The sequence below is a fragment of the Poeciliopsis prolifica genome, unplaced genomic scaffold (genome assembly GCF_027474105.1).
Source record: "Poeciliopsis prolifica strain line A6 unplaced genomic scaffold, Auburn_PproV2 SCAFFOLD004, whole genome shotgun sequence".
Classification (NCBI taxonomy): Eukaryota; Metazoa; Chordata; class Actinopteri; order Cyprinodontiformes; family Poeciliidae; genus Poeciliopsis; species Poeciliopsis prolifica.
Genome location: NW_026562379.1, coordinates 1,032,739 through 1,051,786, shown reverse-complemented (window position 1 = coordinate 1,051,786; position 19,048 = coordinate 1,032,739). Strand labels below are relative to the sequence as shown.

Here is a 19,048-nt window from a genome sequence, read left to right as displayed (position 1 = left end):
CTGTTGTCATTCCATCGTCTTTTAATATCTTCATTTGTCAATCAAATTGCCTGAGGGCCTTAATTTGTGGTATTTTTTTCCAGGCACAAAGTACCATTTTATAGCACATTCAAGTTTGTTACCTTCTATTATTAAAATGCTGCATATTATCATACATAACCCTAAAGGTCGATGCCTCGAAGTTGGGCCTCTGTCTCTTTAAGAAGCTCCTTCTCATTCCGACCCACGCTTTCAGGACGTCATCGCAATGTTCCCCCACAGCATCGCTGACGTCTGATCTTAGGAGCTTTGGACTGCTGCTGCTCATCTGGGCGAACTGACTGGAGAACTTGAAGTGGAGAGATGTATATTTATGCAAAACCAACAGGAAAGTGTAAAAGTCCATCTACAATGGTATCAGAAGAAGATGTTGTCGGTTTGGACATTTCTTTCAATGCTGCTCTTCTTTTGTTGCACAAGTAGCTGTGAAGCTGCAGCGTTTTGCACAGCTCTTTTACCAATGAGTGTTAACCTGCAGGAGGCGGTGAATAATTCATCAGCAGGGATGAGAGCTGCAGCTCTGACCAGAGGCTGAGCTCTGCACCGCGACACCAAACTGAATCCTTCCTCAGGGAAACTTATCTGGCGGTACGTGGGGAGCTGCAGGAAATTCAAACAGCACTTCTTTCTCGGTGTAAAATAGGCGAAAACTCTTGATTGGTCTCCACAGAAACTGCAGGTTTCAGCCAAAATGTCCCCAGAGCGAAACTACGCTCCCGTAGAGTGGAGGGAGGGAGTAATCAGGGTGATGAGAAAAAACACGGGTGATGTGTGTGGAAGGGCTCATGTGGAGGGAACACGTCAATCCAATCAGCCCACTCAGACAGAGGACAGCTAATCCTACTAATACACCAACAGTGGTAGGTGGGGGGTGGATGCAAGGAAGGGGGTCAGTCTGTTCATGGAAACCAGAGAAGGGCTTCTTTTACTAGGGTGAGGCCGTGCGCACGACCTCAGTTTGGGCCGCCGGGCCAAAGCGTCCGAGGTGGGTCACGACCGTTCAGCGCTCCCTCTGGATCAGATTCCAGTCGGCCCCATTCCTGGGCTCTCAGGTCTTAGAACGCAAGGCACTTGGAATATCGCAATTCATACACAAGGTAATGAAATTAAAGCTGCTTTATGAGACAGTGAAGCATCAAAGACTTCATGTACTATGTGCATTTAAATGCAGATTTCAAGCATACTTGGCTCAGGCCTGCTAAAAACAACCTGATAAAACTCTTGACCTTCTTGGAAACCACAATAACCTTTCAAATTTGTTGACGGAAAGTCATCAAAGCAACATTTTTGACATTTAATATGATCTAAAACCCAAGCATTGTGTAGTTTTAGCTCTGTGCACACTATTATGTTTTTGGGTGGTAAAACCAGTCATTTCTGTCTCGTCTGCATCAACTTGGAAGAAATTCTGACCCATTTAGTGATTGACATTGTGGACAACCTGACGCGCTGACTGTAGGAAACTTTTGGTCACGTGTCGGTGACAAAAATACAAAGTTGTGAGTCACCGGCTTATCTTTTGCAGTTGATGTGAGTCATTTTCTGAGCTTGGGGAAGCATTCAAATACTGAAAAAAAGTGGGCCAAGTACACAGCCTAGGGGATCAGACCTTATACCTGCCCAATGAGACGAAGTCATCCTGGTACGTTGAGTATGCAGGAGCTGAACGTGAACAGTACCAGACAATCTTACCAACTTTTGTATTTGTCAGTAATGATGCTGTGATGAACCGAGTCCAGCGCCGAGATCCAGTTTGGCAGAGAAAGAAATCTCGGCCGTGTCGCCGCTCAGACGCACATCTTGAGCATTTGACTGACCTTTCAGGATCAGGGAAGGAATCTCGGGGGAGAGGGGAAAACAACAGCCAACAATTCTCTACTTCACTTCCGCTCTGATATGGATTACCACAAAGTCTGTTTTCCTACGTTCTTAATAAAAATTAAAAAAAATCATGCAGGCTGGCAATAAATTTCCCCACAAGACAGCGGGATTTTGATATGAAACCTGGTTATTTATAGTTCACAGTGGCTGGACCCACTCAATGAAAATCTTCCTGTTCTTTCTCAGTGAAATATCACGGTGTCGGCGGGTCCAGTTCACTAGTCGGGCCAGAGCACTCTGTGATGACATCCATGGTTGCCATGACAACCTGCAGGGGGGAGGATGGGGGGGGGGAATGGATGACAACAACCCACCGGGTCTTTCAGAGCCGGAGGTCGCAGAACAACGATGAGGCGAGAAGAACGTTTTGGAACGGACCCGCGTCTTCTGTCAAATGAGTGCATGGTGGAGAATAAACGTACCCAATGCATATGTAATAATACATTAAGTTCTTCATTTGTCTAAATTGAAACAATGCCTTCATTGTGTATTAATTTCAGGAACAAATACATATTTACTGCAATGTCTTTTAAAAAGCAAAAGCTATATTCACGTCCAGTTTCTCTAGTCGTTTACTTACAAAAACTGAGCTCCCTTCCCTTTTCTGCTAATTAAATAAATCATTCATCCATTTTTCCATAAGCACAACTGGAAACAGATGCTACAGCTAAAACAAAAGGCCTCCAAATGTGTGAGGATTAGCTGTCCTCCGGGGGCCTTTCCTTGTCTCTGGTTTCTGGCGAAGCTCACGCTGGACAGCAGATTGGATAAACTCTTAAAATCCCAGCACACATGACCTAGTAGTGCCAGAAAAAAAAAAAAAAAAAAAAGCCCACCTGGCAGTGTGACCTCTGGGCAAGGGGTCAAACACTCATCGCTTCACAGACCCTGTGATGCAGCTCAGAGAAGAACGGAGGGAGAGAGCCGGAGCGACAAGGTGACTTGAAGAAACGGAGCTGGCCAACAGAGCGCCTCCTCTCCCCGCCTGATGTTTGTCATTTGTCATCCTGAGAGGAACTGACCTCACACTGTGTGTGGGTGTGTGTGTGCGTGTGTGTGTGTGCGTGTGTGTGGCACTGTCACACTGTGAGCGGGCTTTGCTTGACTCCGTTCGTTATAAATGACACAGTCCTGGGAGGCAGCTGCATTGACGTCAAGGCTCTCGGCTCCATCAAGGGCTCAAGCTGCTGAAATCCCCCCATACAGCCGGATCTAAATAGAGAGAAATGGACTGCTGCTGCTGCTGCTGCTGGTTCATTCCTGCCAGCGGATTGGAGGGGTGGATTGGCCTCCTGTTCTGCGAGAGGAAAAGATGTTTTATTGTCAACTTCAGATGTTTTTTTTGCCCTCCATGTTGGAGTCCCAAAGCCTTAGAAAGAGTTCTGTCGCTCTTAAGACCAATAGACGATGATGAGCAATAATTCAGATTTGTTTGCCTTCCTCATGTTGTCCATCAGGTGCTATTGAAGAGGCATCTTCAATCGCAGAAGGTCTTGTGTAATAAAGTAGTAATTTTGGACAAAATAATAAAGTCAATGATGTAATAAAGTGCTGTAATGAAAATGTGATAACATTTGGACCTTTATGTTGAAAAGGCCCGAATAAAATAAAACCCCTTTCCAATTCCTAAGACTTGAATCAACAAAACAACAAAAACTATAATGAGGATAAAAACACTCCTCCAATTTCTGACTTGATTTTCAAATAATGCTCTGCTGGCTAAATATCTTCCCTTTTCCCCCAAAACATTTAGTTAAAACTGTCAGCTGTAACCTTTGGGATATTTGGCTGCTGCAGGAGGAACTGTGGTCTAGATAGGGGATTTTTTTTCACAAACTGCATTTTATGCTCATCAATCAGTTATTTGAGTGTGACAAAAAAGGAAAAAAACACACACACAAAAACACCCCCAGTCAGTGCATACTAAACCCCAGCAATGAGGTACGCAGTCAGAGAGCCGTGTGGAGGATTGGGAAAGCTCAAAGCACCAACAAGGGCTGATGGGAGATTTGAGGAGATTAAAGAGAGCAAAGTTGAGGTTCTCATAAAGGCCTCTGCCATGCGATTTATCGCCCTAATCCTGTCAGCTGCTCCATTGGAACAACTAAACGGACGCCGCATCTTAGATCTGCTTCTGCAAAACTCAGCAGCTCAAATCTGGTTTCAAAATTCTCCCCCTGTCCCTCCCATGGCAACATTGTTAAAGAAGACGATCCAAACATGTTTTCTCCCCAAACAGGATGACTGGGCCTCGCCCTCGTTCTGCCCGGCACCGCACCCCGGCAGCGGTCAGGGTGAGGGGTCAGGTGTCAGGAGTCCTGCTCGGCGAGCTCCTCTGAGGTCAGAGCCGACCAGAGGAGCCGCACTTTCATCTCCTCGGGAGCTACCGACCGGTTCAGATCTGAGCAAACACAGAGATGGGAACATGTGGGATTAATTATCGAGAAGAACGCACGGCAAGCTGAAAAGCAGAGGGTTCAATGTTCCTTCAGTGCGATTTACTGTCCTTAAAAAGGCAAAAATAAATAAATACATTTGGGCTTCTTCCAGTGAGGAAACGCGACCAAAATATAAAGCCAAGAGAGCAGAATTGCTTTACAACAGCATCACTCTAGCTTTGCTTTAAACATTTCACTTATTTTCATATTTAAGCAGATTACCTGCTTGAAATGACCTCACACGTGACCTCCAGGTTTTTTTCAGCTCTCACAGTCATAAAAGGTTTACAGGCAGTATCACGTTTCCCAGTCATTTTATAGTTCATAACTGTGACTATATATATATATCCACTCTACCTGCAGTTGTTATAAAAATGCTGTACATACCAAATATGACTTCCCAATTTAACGGCTATAAATTGGGCCTCTGTCTCTTTAAGAAACTCTTGGTCTTTCTGACTCCTCTATTAGCCCATAAAAGACGTATTGACAAGCGTTGCACCAAGTGCCTAGTGTGAGCAATTCAGCAGCATCAGCTAATTATTTTGGTGTTTGCCAATTGCTCTTGGCTAGTCTGCAGGAGCTGAATGGTTGGAGTCGGAGGGCTGGAGTGCTTTGTGAGGCAGAAGCCCGGAAGATTGGAAACTGCAGCTCTGAGGCGGAGCTTCATCCTCAACGTGATAAATCTCTGCGGACGCGTCGCTTTATGGATGGAGGTGGATGTGCAGCGAAACTGCACATCTGCCGAGGAAAAACTTAAAATTGAACGAGCTGGCAAGAAAATTAGAAACCAAAGGGTACACAGCTTGTTTGTTACTTTATTTGGATCAAGATACAGTAGTACAGCTTCCCAACTGCGAAGAGAATTCAAAGTAAAAATCAGAGCACAGTCTCTGTGATGCAGGACAATCGACAATTAAGGTTTATTCAAGAGAAGAGGATGAGAGGGAACGACGAACAGGAGGAGCAGTTCAGAGAAAGACAAAAGTTTCTTTTATTAACACAGTCCGACGTTTATTCAACCCGCCCTCTAACCACGCCGCCACCGACCCCATAATAAAACATTACGCAGCTTTACGTACACAAGCAGCCCCTACAAGCCGTCTTTGACGGCACGCACTCGTTCTCCGTCCCGCCGAGGTTTCGAAGCAGGAAGTCCTCTGACCTCCTGCTTTCGGACCTCGTGTCGAGCGGAGGACCCGGCTCGGCTTAGAAAGAAAAATTGACTGCCGTTAAAACAGCCGTGGTTTTCTGTTTGCCATGACAGCCGTCAACAATTTACTTTTACCATGCAACAAAAAACTGAAAAGAACGGCGGCTTTTTGTTCCCCCCCAGAGCAAAGCGGTTTATCCAGGCATACAAAAAATAAAAAATAAAAATGTTGCTTCTAAATTAGCAATTCTGTCAACAGATATGACAATAATAAACCTCATTTGGCTACAAAACATCAAAAAAAAAAAAAAAGGATGGGGGTGTCATTATGAGCATCATGCTAAATATGGGTTGGTCCCTGTTACATGATGGGGCAACGTGTTGATTCAATCTGTGTTACTGCAGGGAACAAACAGTGCAGAGGGACACCTTCGTCTGGTCCATGGAACACTGAGAGACTGATAAGGATGTGCGATCATAAAGAAGGTTCATCAGAGTACATGCAGTAATACACACCCTGAAATATTTCACCGGGGGGCGGGGGTTGTTTTCGATGATTGTTCTGTAAAACATTGAAGAAGAAACGCGTCTGGTCTGGAGTGCGACCGGAGGTCAAACCACAGAGAGCAGGTTTCGCCATCTGCAGCTGGAAGCTTCCGTCCAGCACTGGCGGGTAACGTGCAGCAGCACAGAGAGCTAGCGCAGCGCTAGGTAGCAAGCACAGACGCAGTATGCTGAGGTACAACAGCAGACTTAAGTGAGTACAGCAGGACATTTGTCAGCATGCACAACTTAATTCAACTTTAATCGTCACTTTGCCTGGATAAAAGCTTCCATTTACAGCAAATAGTAAAGAAGCCTGTGTTAGTTTGTACATAGACTATCATTGAACATAAAAAAAAATAAACCAAAACAAACAATGACAAGTGGGAGGGAGATAAAACAATTGTTAACAGCTTTTTTTTTTTTTATACATCAATCAGTTGGTTCTGAACATCAATAAATATTTTCTAAACCTGGGTGTATTTTTGTTTTGGGGGGTTTTTGCTGGATTAGCCGTGATGGGGTTGGTTATGCTAGTGCCAGAACTGTAAAGAGAGAGAAAGGAGAGAGAAAAAAAAAGAAAAAAGATTTTGTCAAAGACTCAAAGTAAAGCAAATAAAATGAATGTCCAAGTTGTTCTGCCGTAAGAGGAGAAAAATGCTCACCACTAATAGCCTCCTGGGCAAAGTACTTAACATCCATGTCTGAGTCAGAGGCCAGTTTCTCCAGCACTGGCTTCACTTCTGTTTGAAGGGCACTGGAAGTAAACACACAAAATGACAGTTAAATTTATCAAACCAGGTTCTCCACTTTAGAAGAACCCTGTTCTGGTCTGGGGACCAACGTACTTGCTGTCCAGGACCGGTCCGATTTTCTGAAGTGACTTTGCTACGTTGAAACGGACGTTGGCCACCTGGTCGTTGGACATCTTGAGGACCACTGGGAGCATCTGCTTGGTGGTAATCTCCTGACCACAAGCCTCAGACAAAGCCTTATGAACCAAGTGGAGGGCAACAAGTTAGGATTTGAAACTAACTTAACCCTGTATCCAAGGTAAATGGAAAAACTGCCGTTTGCTCACGTTGATGCAGAACAGCGTGGTCATCCTGTGGAGGTAATTGGGGTCGTTGGCCATTCCCAGGACTTTGGGGACGATGGTGTTCTGGGCCCACTCGGCCCCGAACTTCTCAACAAGCTTAGTGAGGTTACTGGTGGCTGCTTCACGGATGGCGTACACTGAAAACAAACACGGTCAAATTACGCTGATGACTGACTACACATGTTGGCTCTCTGCAGGTTTTTACAGAGTCTGGTTGAGGCAGACAAAACCTTTTCAGATTTACGCATCAGAGCTGGAAATGCAGCACAAGCGTTCAGTGACCAATATTGCACATTTTAGCTTAACCAGCTGGCCAGAAACACTCAAATCCGATCTTTCTTCCAATGAAGGAACGCATCGTACCCAACTACTGAGACGTAGTGAAGATGATGCTACCTCATATCCGTTTCGATGAAAAGGAAATCGTCTTCTCTGTTCTCTAATAGAACAATTAACTGTTCTATTAGAATTTCTCTTACATCTCTGGCAAAAGAGCAAAAACCATTTCTCCAGCTCGTTCTAGACTCACACCTTTGTTGTGGTTGTATTCACCCAGCATGCCCTGCACCATTATCCGCTGTCTGCTTTAGGAGCGGCCACCAATTCCCTTGGTATTCATATAAGCATTTGAACTGCACCAGAGTTCACTTCAAGTGAACTGGGTGTTTGGCGGACCAGAGTTCGCCTTTTTGATCACCGCTCAATTGCGCCTTCACACCTACTGAAGCAAACTGGATGTTCCATCCAACAAGCTAAGAGTTTGATTAAAACAGAATAAACGGGGCTGGTGTGAATGCACTCTGCTTGATGGTGGTTAGATGTCATGTATTTTTCATAAAGTCCATCATCTCGTATTTAAAAACAAAAGTTGGTATTAGAAGCAAACTTTACAAGGTTTGAACACAAGATGGCTGAACATGTTGCAGCTGTGGGTGACGTCACTCAGTTTTATGCTTTTCAGATCAGCCTTTGTCCTCATCGTCGTTTCTTCTGCCAAATTCTTCATCACTACTCGCAGCAAGACAGAGGAATACTGTGAACGTTGCGAATCACTGCTGCTAAAGAGACAGGAGCAGCAAATTTGTCATCAAGAAGTCAAAGCTCAACACTAACATGATACAAGCACAAATTCTTGATCGGAAATTTCTCATAGTCATCCTATTAATGTCAGTTAAAGTACGTTTACGCATTACCAAAGATAAACTGAAAATTAGAAATATTTGGGGGTTTAAAATATGTTTCAAGAGTTAACTCCTTGATCTCCTTAGGCGTTCAGAAGACATTTAGCTAAAAGCCAGAACCTGGATGATCGCCCTCCCAAAGAGCAAGCAAATATCTTCATGACATTTTTAAAACAAACCGTTTCTAAATGCCTCAGCTGTCCTTCAGCTCTTACCATTACGCAATAACCCCGAGCAAGAAGAACAGAACAAAATAATGAACAGCCAGAGTGGGTTCAATACGCAGCCGAGTCAATTTTAGAACAAAATGCCAAAAACAATCACGGCAGAAATAGACCGCCTTAAAAATAAATACAAGGTGTTATCTTTTTAAAATCGAGCGTGTATGAGAGAAGCTGTGCATTCAGTCCTGTACTCCTGTTCTTTGAAAGGCTTATGTAAGGGTGGCACAGCCCTAACCCGAGCCGTTCACACATAGAAACTCACACCAGCAGCATTCCGATGATGTAACCCAGCTGGCCCTTTGTCCTCAACGCGGAGTATCTGCCTCTCTAATTGGAAAACTCGGTGTCAAGAGAACACCACATACACAGCCTACGCTTTATGTTAGATATAGAAGTTCTAAGACTCAGCAGGGTGTGTTGTGCAGCGGCACATTTGTTCTTCCCCTCCAGTGTTTCGAGTGCAGGCGGCTGCACCGCAGAGCAGACATAACAAGCAGTAAAGAGAGAGCTGACAGTGAACCGACTGGGCTGTTGTATTTCTTTTTCTTTTTTAAGTGCTTCTTTGTTGAGGTGTACCCCCATCTCATAATCACATGTTGCCATTTTATATCTACGATGCTGTGTCAGAATTTACACTACAATTAAGCTTTTCTTTAGGGATTAAGACGACAAATTACTGTGAAATTGCTCCAAACCAACTCGTTGCACATTTTCTCCTTACACCTCATATTACTCAATTATTCAAGTAATCTAATCTCTGTTTGGATAAGTAGGCTCTTATCAAACCTAAAATACCAGGACCTCTGATAATAATAATCAGACGTAATCTAATTTACCCAAGTAAACTTGAGCAGACTTAAAATAACTTGGTGTAATCAATGGGTGGAAACTATTAATGACCCACATGCCAGAATTTACGATGCATCTGATTGACCTAAAATCAAGTTCAGCTGCCTTAGCAGAATGTTTCTGACATTTTCTTACTTGCATCCTTGAGCTTAAAGCCATTGATTGCAGAAAAGGTCAAACGAAAAAGAGAAGTTATTGTACCAAAGGCATCAGTCAGGAAAAGGCTGCAAACCAAAGTCCACAACATTAAACATGCACATGCTATGGCAATGTATAGACCTTCATCAGCAGTTAAAGAAAAAACAGAATCAGTACCAGAAGCTGCACGACCTTCAAAAACTATTTCAAAAGAACAAAATGGAAACTTGTCAGGAAAGAGGCCTGCGCTATTCCTGCCAACAACAACAACCCCCTGCATTGTCCACACACAGTAGTTGAGTTGCAAAACAGAATCCATATCCTCCAAAGAAAACATGACGGCCCTAAAGCCCTGTAGCATCATTTATTAGGGTTTGATGAAACTGGACGTAAATATCTGAAGTGGAAACAGCAGAAACAGCATTCCCATTGCTGGACATGATGGTGGAGACGTCAAAGTCTGCAGCTACATGTCTTTAGTTTTCCTGTAGGTGGATGAAATCTGACACAACCAGGTGGTTCCTAGAAAGCATCCCAGCACTTATCCAATTCAGTAAAACAATGGCATCACAAGATAAAGTTACAGAAAACTGACACTAAATCTGAGGCACTATCTGAAAAACTGTGGACAAAAGATTTACACAAAATTTGGTAGATATTGGTACACTGGAGGTTTTAATTATCTAATAGATTCCTAATAATTGAAAGTTGAATTTTATTCAATACATGAATCTACAAACAATCAGTTTGCCAGCACTAGTTGAAAAGGGTTACTACATATGCATTATTTTTCCCTATAACAGATTTGTTAATTTTATATTGAAATACAGAGCATAAATGTGAAACTAAGTGTGGGAAAAAGTTTTTAAATGATGTAGAATATTATTAAGTCTGAAAAATCTTGGATTTTAAGAGATCTAAAGCTTTTCTGTCAATGTATACAGGAAAGTTCAGCTTTCCATTATATTCTTTAACGACATTGACAAAAACAGTTTCACAACTGAAACAATTCTTTTGTAGCTGCAGACAATGGTGTAGCTACAGCTCCTTTATATGTACAATAAAGCAAAGAGCTTCAAAGTGCCACATGTCATCCTTCCTCCGACTCGCTATTATCTCACTCCCAACATTCCTCAGTCTCATTCCTGAGCTCCAAAGTTCACTGTTGTGCTAATCATATGCTGTCTGTACGGAAACAGAAGACCTGTCATGTTGCCCGGCAGATACGAGCTGCGTCTGCGTAAGAGAAACTCCGAAACTTCAAACACCGCATTGTGACGGCCTCGCCAGATCCCACCCCTGAGGAAATGTCTTCCAAGTTACTGAAGAGCCTTACCGTGATCAATGAGCCACGCCATACAAAGAGTGTTGAGCTTCTCATCGAAGAACTCCACCCCCTGAGGAGACACAGAAAGCAAAATGAGACCCAACTTTTTTGACGCCTACTGCCAAATCTGGCTCCGCTAACGTGTTTTGTTGATAAACTGCTAATATTTCCGTTCACACACCGTTCACATGATATTCGACCGTGTGACTCACCAGCTGTCCTGCCAACAAAGGCATGTACTCGATGATGGCCAGGCGGACCCTCCACTTTGCGTCCTCGGCGAGCTCTACAATGGCCGGCAACAGCGACTGGGACAGCTGGCGTATGCCAATCACCTCGTTCACACAGTCCAGGTTGGAGATGATGTTGAGACGGACCTCGGGGCACTGAAATAGAAAAGACGACGATATACTGTGGAGCCCACTTTGAACTCTTACGCCTTCTTCCTCAAAATAATTGTGCAGACTTGCACCAAAGTGAACCTGACGTAGCGCTGTGCTTCTTTTTCCCCTAATTTGAACAATAAATTACTAAACAGAACCTCCAAACGTCCAGTCATGGTGGCAAAATAAGAGAGAGAGAAAACGTAGTCACAAACTGGAAGGTTGTTCGTGCTCAAAAATCCACCTTCAAGTGAAATTTGCAAGTCAAAGCTGTCAGTCTGGACTGTAGTATAATTAGACAGTGATGGTTGGTGCTTTGAGGAAAATGGGCCATCTTTAAATAGGATTAATATGATCCGAAGCCCTCCAATACATTTACATGTCCTTGTGAGCAAACTCTCTGCTGATTTCAATATGCAAAACTGTTGTCAAATCAGTGGAATTATTTGAGAGAACACAAACTGGATTTCTGTTCTGGATTATTTATTTAAACAAAACAAATGCTACAAAACAAATATAAACTCACTGGAGAGTGAAAAGGACTTTGTTCGACAGTGAACAAACATCTTTAAAGTCAAACACTGGAACACAAATAACAGGAGATGCGCAGTTGAGTTTCAGTGAAATGACTTTTCTTTTTTTGTTTTTAAAGGTTTCAAATCTTCACCGTCAAACGAATTAAGCGGGAGACTTTTTAGTTAAACTTCGTCCAGATTTTCCTAGGATCCCCCTCCCCTCTTCGACACAGCTAGTCCCCAATTAGAAGGTGTCAGTTTGGCTGCCAGCCACATGAATCATCCTCCTACCTATCCAGACGGCAGTCAGGTACATCTGGTGGCTTTGCCAAGACGGCTTACTTTAGAAATACACAAATGATGCCTCAAGTGTAAGACATCTTGCTAAAAGTTACACCGACTTCGAAAACCTGTGCCAGATATACAAGAAAGAAAGAAAAAAAAAAAAAAAACTAAACCAAACATTTGATGCTCATGATTTTAAACGTCCCATTTTGGTTACCTCGTCTTTCAGCTGAGTCAGGAAGAGAGGCAGTAAGTGCTCTATTGTGTTGTCCTTGCCCAGAATGGTGGAAAGACCCATAATGACAGACGCCAGAGCTGACTTCACATGCTGGTTGGTGTCTGAAACCAGTTCCTGATCAGGGACAGGTCACACAGGAACAAACAGAACAGAACAGACAGGAAACAATCAACTCCATTACTATGAATCAGTCGTAAAAGAAACAGAAGGAAGAAAAAACAAAACTGTCACCAAAATAGGAACTGCTATACGAGAAATTTGATAATAATCGCATAAAGAAACTGGTTCCAGGAATGAGTGTTGAATGTTCAGGTAACACAGGCTTGAGCCGCCAATCATTTATAGTTTTCTGAGAAAGCGTACGAGTGTGTTGCTACCGGTTCAGTTTAAATTTGCTGTTGACATGTTGACAAGATAAACAGAGCAGGTGTTCTCCTTTCGTCATCTTTCTTTTTTTTTTTCTTATATACCAAAATTCATCTCTACAGTCTGATAATTTTATTGTCACTGCTTTCAATAAACTTAATCAAGTTTTAGAGTAGATGAAATTATATTTTTAATGATGTATGGCTTTCTTTAAACACTAAAAAAACAAACAAGAGTGCCATCTACTGGTCAAATTGTGAAATTGAAGACCACGTCTCACTTAACTTGCAAATAAAATGATAAGTCTTTGAGTAATTGAAAATTTTGCTGCATTTAGTTTGCAATTCCCTTAAAAATACTGTGACTCTTGAAAATTAATGCCTTGTACTTTCCTTTTCCTACTTTCATGTAACTTGTTTAAAGAGAAATAGCCAAATAATAAACACAGTTTTAATAGAAAGAGCTTAAAATCTATTTTAAAATGTATAAACTAAATTTTGAATATGGCGTGTAAGAAATAGCAGCAGCTCACAGCCAACCGAATCATTAAAAAGAAAAAAAAAGAGGATATTTCAGGTGCACCTTAGAACAGTTATGAAGTTGCTGTAAAAATAAGTAAAACCTACATTACTCAAAAAGACAGATCTTACTGAGACCTGAAGTCAAAAATTAACCAGGTGATATGAACTTTGTTCTCCAGCTCCGAGTAATGCTCGGCTCTGATTGGTTACTTCAGAGGTTAGGGTTAACAACCTCGGATCTACAGAGGACTGAATATTATTACAGATAGCTAGATATTTGGATCTAGCTTGAAAAGGCAGGAAATTGCCTAATGGCCAAGTGATATTTACACACTGCTGAAATTAGTACCTCAACATTACAATTTATATCATCTAATAGCCAGGATGCAATTGGGATCCATGTAATTAAATAAGAATCTGTGTGAAAAATTGGATAAATCTGATATTACATCGGTTTGTCTTTGGCGCTTAAAGATGACATTTTCTGTGAATCAGCACTAAATAAGTAAACTCAACAGAAGTGGATTACATTAACCAAATACTAGGTAGTATATAAAACCAACTGGTTAGTGAAAGAAAAAGCAGCAGGTCAAGCCTTTGTCTTAAATGTGGAAGTAAATACTTCCAGACAACTACTTAATGAATTAGTATGAGAAGATCTGTAACTGTATACACTCTGAGGAGGAAAACAAGTGGCAATCAAGGACAATCAACATTCTCAGTTCAAGTACTGAACAAGTGCTTGTTCAGTACTTGTATGCAATTCATTGTCATCAACTGACTAATGTAACAAATATGTTTAAGATCGCAAAAATGTTCACATTCAAACATAAAATAATACAAAATATGTTTACATCACTAGTTGTAGTCTTTTCATTTAATGGTAGGTCACATGTGTTTTATGTCCTACTGAATTTTAAAGCTTCACTCTGTCATCTTTTTTATATGCCTTGATAAAATAATGACTTTATTAGTCAGCACCAGTTTGACATATTTAAAACAATTGGATAAAACAAACATGGTACTCTGAGGATGCAATACATCACAAATCCCATTAATAAGTGAAATACAATCAAATTATTAGGTCAGCAGAAATCCATTCAACTAAACCCAGGTGGGTTTATTTTTTTTTTTTTATATAAAGCCAGCCAGAACAGAAATACAAAACAGAAAAAATGTTAATTTCGCAACAGTCTTAACATATATATCAATACATAGCAACCAAATACTATTTTTAGCAAAGACAGACATGTCTAGTTTGGAAAAACATGAAGTTACTGTCAGAGCATCACATGGCTACATAAAAGCCCTAAGGAAGACAGCAAAATAGATAAACCTCATCAGCAGCTAAACTCATGCTTCAGCACTCACAGCAAAGTGTCTTTTGTGACGATGGGAGCTGAATCCACAAAAATGCTAAATGAGAAGAACAAAGAGTTATTTCCTTACCTTGACACAGGGCAGAATGTGACTCATGATGATCTGCTCACGATTATCTTCAGGAAGATTCTCACAGAACTCTGCACAACAAAACAAATTAAGAATGCAGGAAGGGACGCTGAAATACTTCAGACCAATTTAGCGGCCATTTCACCTTTGACTTTGTTGGCAGCGGCAGCGCGGACCTCGGCTTCACAGTCCTTCAGGAGATTCTGGAAAGCTGGGACCAGGTCGTTCTTTGTGATCTCTGGGCCTACAGCTTTTTGCAGCTACATTGCAAGGAGAAAAAAAGAACAGAACAAACATCTTTAATAACCAACATATGTATTTTTAGAATAATTATTCCAGATGAAAATTAGAAAAAGCAGATACAACATTCAGTTGGTATAAAAGAAAAGAAGAAGAAAAAAAAAAAACGTATTCTTGGAGGATGGCGACACATGCAGCCATCTATCTACTGAAAGACTACTGAAATCTAAAACAGATTTCAGTAGTCTTTTTTAAAATTGCATTCATAACTTTTGCCTCAACATTTAAGAAATATATATGTAGTTACTAATGTTCAGTTATAAGTCTCTTAAGTAGGAAAAGAAAAAAAAAGAAGGGCTACGCCCGCAGTTTTGTGCAAGTTTGTACCTGCACATCCAACTTTGGAAACACACCAAATAAAACCTTGGTCTCAATTCAAAACATGTTTGCAATATTCAGGTTTTATTGTCAAACACAGATTTATGAAACAGAAATAATACTATTTATCTATAGTTGTGACGAGAACAGCAGCTTTGAGAGCACTCCATTTACACATGAGGGCACTTCTGAATAGATTTGGGGTCACTAATGTTAAAGCACACTGACAGGCTGCTCAATTTGATGTTTTTAGATTTTTCAGATTGAGACATAAAATGAGAGACATAAGAATACAATATTATACAAAGGAACCTTTGCGTTAGGTTGTAGAATTTAATATATATTACATGGGGAAGATCAGAAAAAACAGCATGCGGACACCCACTCTGAAGAGTTGTAAACATCTAATTCAAACTATGGTTGCAAATGTTCTGATTTGCAACTGTAGTTTACAGTTCATAGCTGCAAAATTACCTAAATTGTTATAACAGGTTATTATGCTGCCACCATTTAAATGAATAAACTCAGAAGAAATGTGCTTTTTTGTTCACATGTACATAAAAATTATTTAGAATATTATAAAAATTCCAGCAAAATTCTGGAAATAAACTGCTTTACTGAGGAGATCAGACAATGATCTCCTCAGTGATGAATTGTTTTACTAGATCACAGAAATATAAAATATGGACAATCAAGTGCAATAGAACAGACACATTTAAAACAGAATAATAGTGAAAGAAGTCTTTAATTTACCTCAGAGAACTTATCTGCTACCATGTAGCGAACCCGCCAGGATTTGTCTTCGGCGGCTTGACGCAGCGTTGGCATCACCAGAGTCTCTAGGTCCTCCTGAGGCAGGAGGGTGGCGATGCTGACACACGCCTCCACTGCAAGCAGCCGAACAGAGTCCTAGCAGGGAAACAATAAGGTCAGCGTCGTCGCAAACAGAACTGTGAATGCTGCTCACAAAACTAAGAAAAAGCAAACTTGCTTATACCTGCTCATCAGATGCCAGAGCAGTGAAAAGAGGAATAATGTCGGTTTTTACATATTCCAGCTCCAGAACTTTGGCAAACTCCCCGAGTTTAGATGCTGCAGCGCGACGCACCATCGGTGTGTCATCGGAGCACAAGGTGCGAAAATGCCTGGTGATAACAAAACACTTCGTTTAGCAACAATCCTTACAACACACCCGAGCATAGAGCTCAGTAAGACGCCATGAAGTATGAATCACATTGAAAACAAAGGAGCGCCTCAAACTAAAGAATAGGTTCGCTCTCTTAAGTCATTACTTACTGACGAATCTCAGCCTTGACCGTGCTGGAGACACGAGGATAACACACGCTAAAGAGGCCGCAAGCTGACGTGCGAGAGGTGAACCAGTCACCGCTGGCCAGCCGTTTCACCAAAGGCTCAAAGTGAACTTCCAGGTCAACTGGAGAGTGCTCCTGTGAGATCTTCCGCAGGGATTCCACAGCTTTGTCTCTGACTACTGTCTCTTCAACCGTAGCAAGGCTTTCCAGAGGGGGCTGTGCATCAAAAACAGATCGAGGTTAGAGAAGGGTAGCCCTCTGTGTCAGACTTTATCAAAACAAAAAAACAACAGCGATTGGCAGAAAACGTTGAGCTGCAAAAGATTTTATAGTCAAAACAGTACATTTATACATTTAGAAGAATAATCCCTTATCACTCCCCAGGACACGATAACATTAAATCAAATTTTGAAATATGATTAGTAGCATAATAAAGAATTGCAATCAAAGCCTTTCTGTCAGGTTTTGGGGTTTGTAAGCATTGGACCATAATGTTTGCAACACTGGATGATTCATTCTTATGATTCTTTTTACAATAACAGCAAGAATATTCTCTTCTCTAATCCAGGCTAACCATTAACTGAGTAGGAACAAACAGACAACTATAAAATAAGGTCTTCTTTCATGAAGAAGAATGCCAGGATTTATATTGAACTAGATTTGTTGTTTCCAGGTTCTGAATATCAGTAGGTTGTGTTTCATTCTAAACTGAGATGCAACAAGCAATCAGACAAAGACTGGAACCAGATACTTTTTCTTTAGCAACAATGACAAATATGGTCTCTTTCTTACTATTATTAACTTAATCAAAATTAAGAAAGTCCCTTTTCAGTCTATTATGCACACCAGCCAACAGCTTTTGTGCTCTTTCCGTTCAAATATACAGAAGAAGATTAGGAACATTTGTAAATCCTTGATTTTTACTGAACTCAAATCTAATATTTTCATCAAAATTACTTTATTGATACTCTTTGAAATTTTTTGAATGTCCTTGTTAGAAGAAAAACAAACGTTTTAGGCAACCTCATTGCAAAAAAGAAATAAAATTAAAATAAATAAAAATGTATCTTTATGAGTTGGTTTAAATAGACAAATTTGCTTTCCAATTAACTGTTTGGACCAGTCTAACAGAAATCCTCCCTGCTTCATCAAGCTAAAATGGAACCGACTTCTCTCTACTGCATTTACAAATCAGAACAGCAGCATTTCACAAGCCACTTGGAAATAAAAGTTTCGCGTCATCTCAACAAACGTACCAGGAGACAGTGGACATACTCCGGTCCTCCGACCAACATAGTGAAATTGCCAAGCTGCTCTGCCAACGCCAAGAGCACCTCATCTTCATCGTAGATGGTGTCTGGAAGTTGGTGGCATGGTGAGTGAGAAAACAATAAAGATGACACAATGACCTTTTGATTTATTAACAAGCTTCTGAACGTTACCTGTAAGGAAGGGAAGGAGTTCAGTGCGAGTCCTTTCTACGCCTAGAGCTAGAGCAATGGTAGACAGCTTCTTGATGCTGTTCAGTCGCAGCTGTGGGAAAAAAAAGATAAAACAAATAAAACAGGAGATCGATTGATAATGCATGCACAGTCATTGGAGCATAAATCCGTCCTCCACAAAATCGTCACAGAAAACAACAGAAGTGTATTACTGTTAAGTGTTGATTCGATGCATCTTTAAGACTGCAAGTAATTAGCTGAAGCAAATCATCGTTCGAATCACCGATAAAAATCTAAGTTGAACATTAAAAATGCGGAACTTAAAATAACTCGGCTGTATACAGAGGCTACTGTCGGCATTTCACTCGGAATGCTACTCGTCATTTGGTACGAGATGCTAACGATGCAATAATGCTAGCAGTGGATTCAATGACCTGCTTCGGGTTTTCGAACCACTGCAACAAAACAAGTAGCTATATTTATACATCTTAGCACCCACTGAGGGAGACCGACGTCAATAGTTTCTCTAGAAGAACAAATCTCGCCTCAGTAACCAACAAAAACAAGGTTGCCCGGACAGGGTACGCCCGGCAGAAAATTCCCGACAGGCCTCAATTGGGACGATAGTTAGCATAATTGCTAACAAGCTAGCCAGGAATATGAGGCCCGCCTTGGAAAAAAGCGTTATTTTTACGTTACACAATACTAACAATTAATTGCGTTAATTAATAATACAACCTGGACGTCTTCATTTCGAAGCTCATCAATAAGGACGGCGATCGGGTAAAGAGAGTCGTCTCCATCAGCTCCTGCCATTTTGGATACTGGTGCAGTTTTCGAATGGCGCTGCTGTTCAGGGCGGCACTACGGGGTTTCTGCGCAAGAACAACCGCTGCAAGGAGCTGCCTCCTCGGTCTCCGCCGTCATGATGCCTTCACGGAACCACCGAGAAGCGGCATTATACTTGACTAAAAACGCAAATAAAGAAGAAAATAGCAACACACGAAGAAAAACTAACCATGATATGTGGTATTATGTAGCAAACA

At 41.3% G+C, this 19,048-nt stretch overlaps 1 protein-coding gene across 1 annotated transcript; it reads right to left on the bottom strand.

The window, feature by feature from the left end:
* Positions 1-5,156: 5,156 nt before the first annotated feature.
* On the bottom strand, positions 5,157-18,892 carry ppp2r1bb (protein phosphatase 2, regulatory subunit A, beta b). Its single transcript, XM_055029001.1, has 15 exons — positions 18,741-18,892; positions 18,003-18,093; positions 17,817-17,917; positions 16,544-16,776; positions 16,245-16,392; positions 16,001-16,156; positions 14,775-14,889; positions 14,630-14,700; positions 12,273-12,407; positions 11,085-11,258; positions 10,882-10,942; positions 7,136-7,290; positions 6,903-7,045; positions 6,720-6,811; positions 5,157-6,599 (listed from the first exon to the last, which is right to left on the bottom strand). The coding sequence occupies exons 1-15, from the start codon at positions 18,816-18,818 to the stop codon at positions 6,583-6,585; spliced, it is 1,770 nt and encodes a 589-aa protein (XP_054884976.1). The 5' UTR covers positions 18,819-18,892; the 3' UTR covers positions 5,157-6,582.
* Between the last annotated feature and the right edge of the window lie 156 nt (positions 18,893-19,048).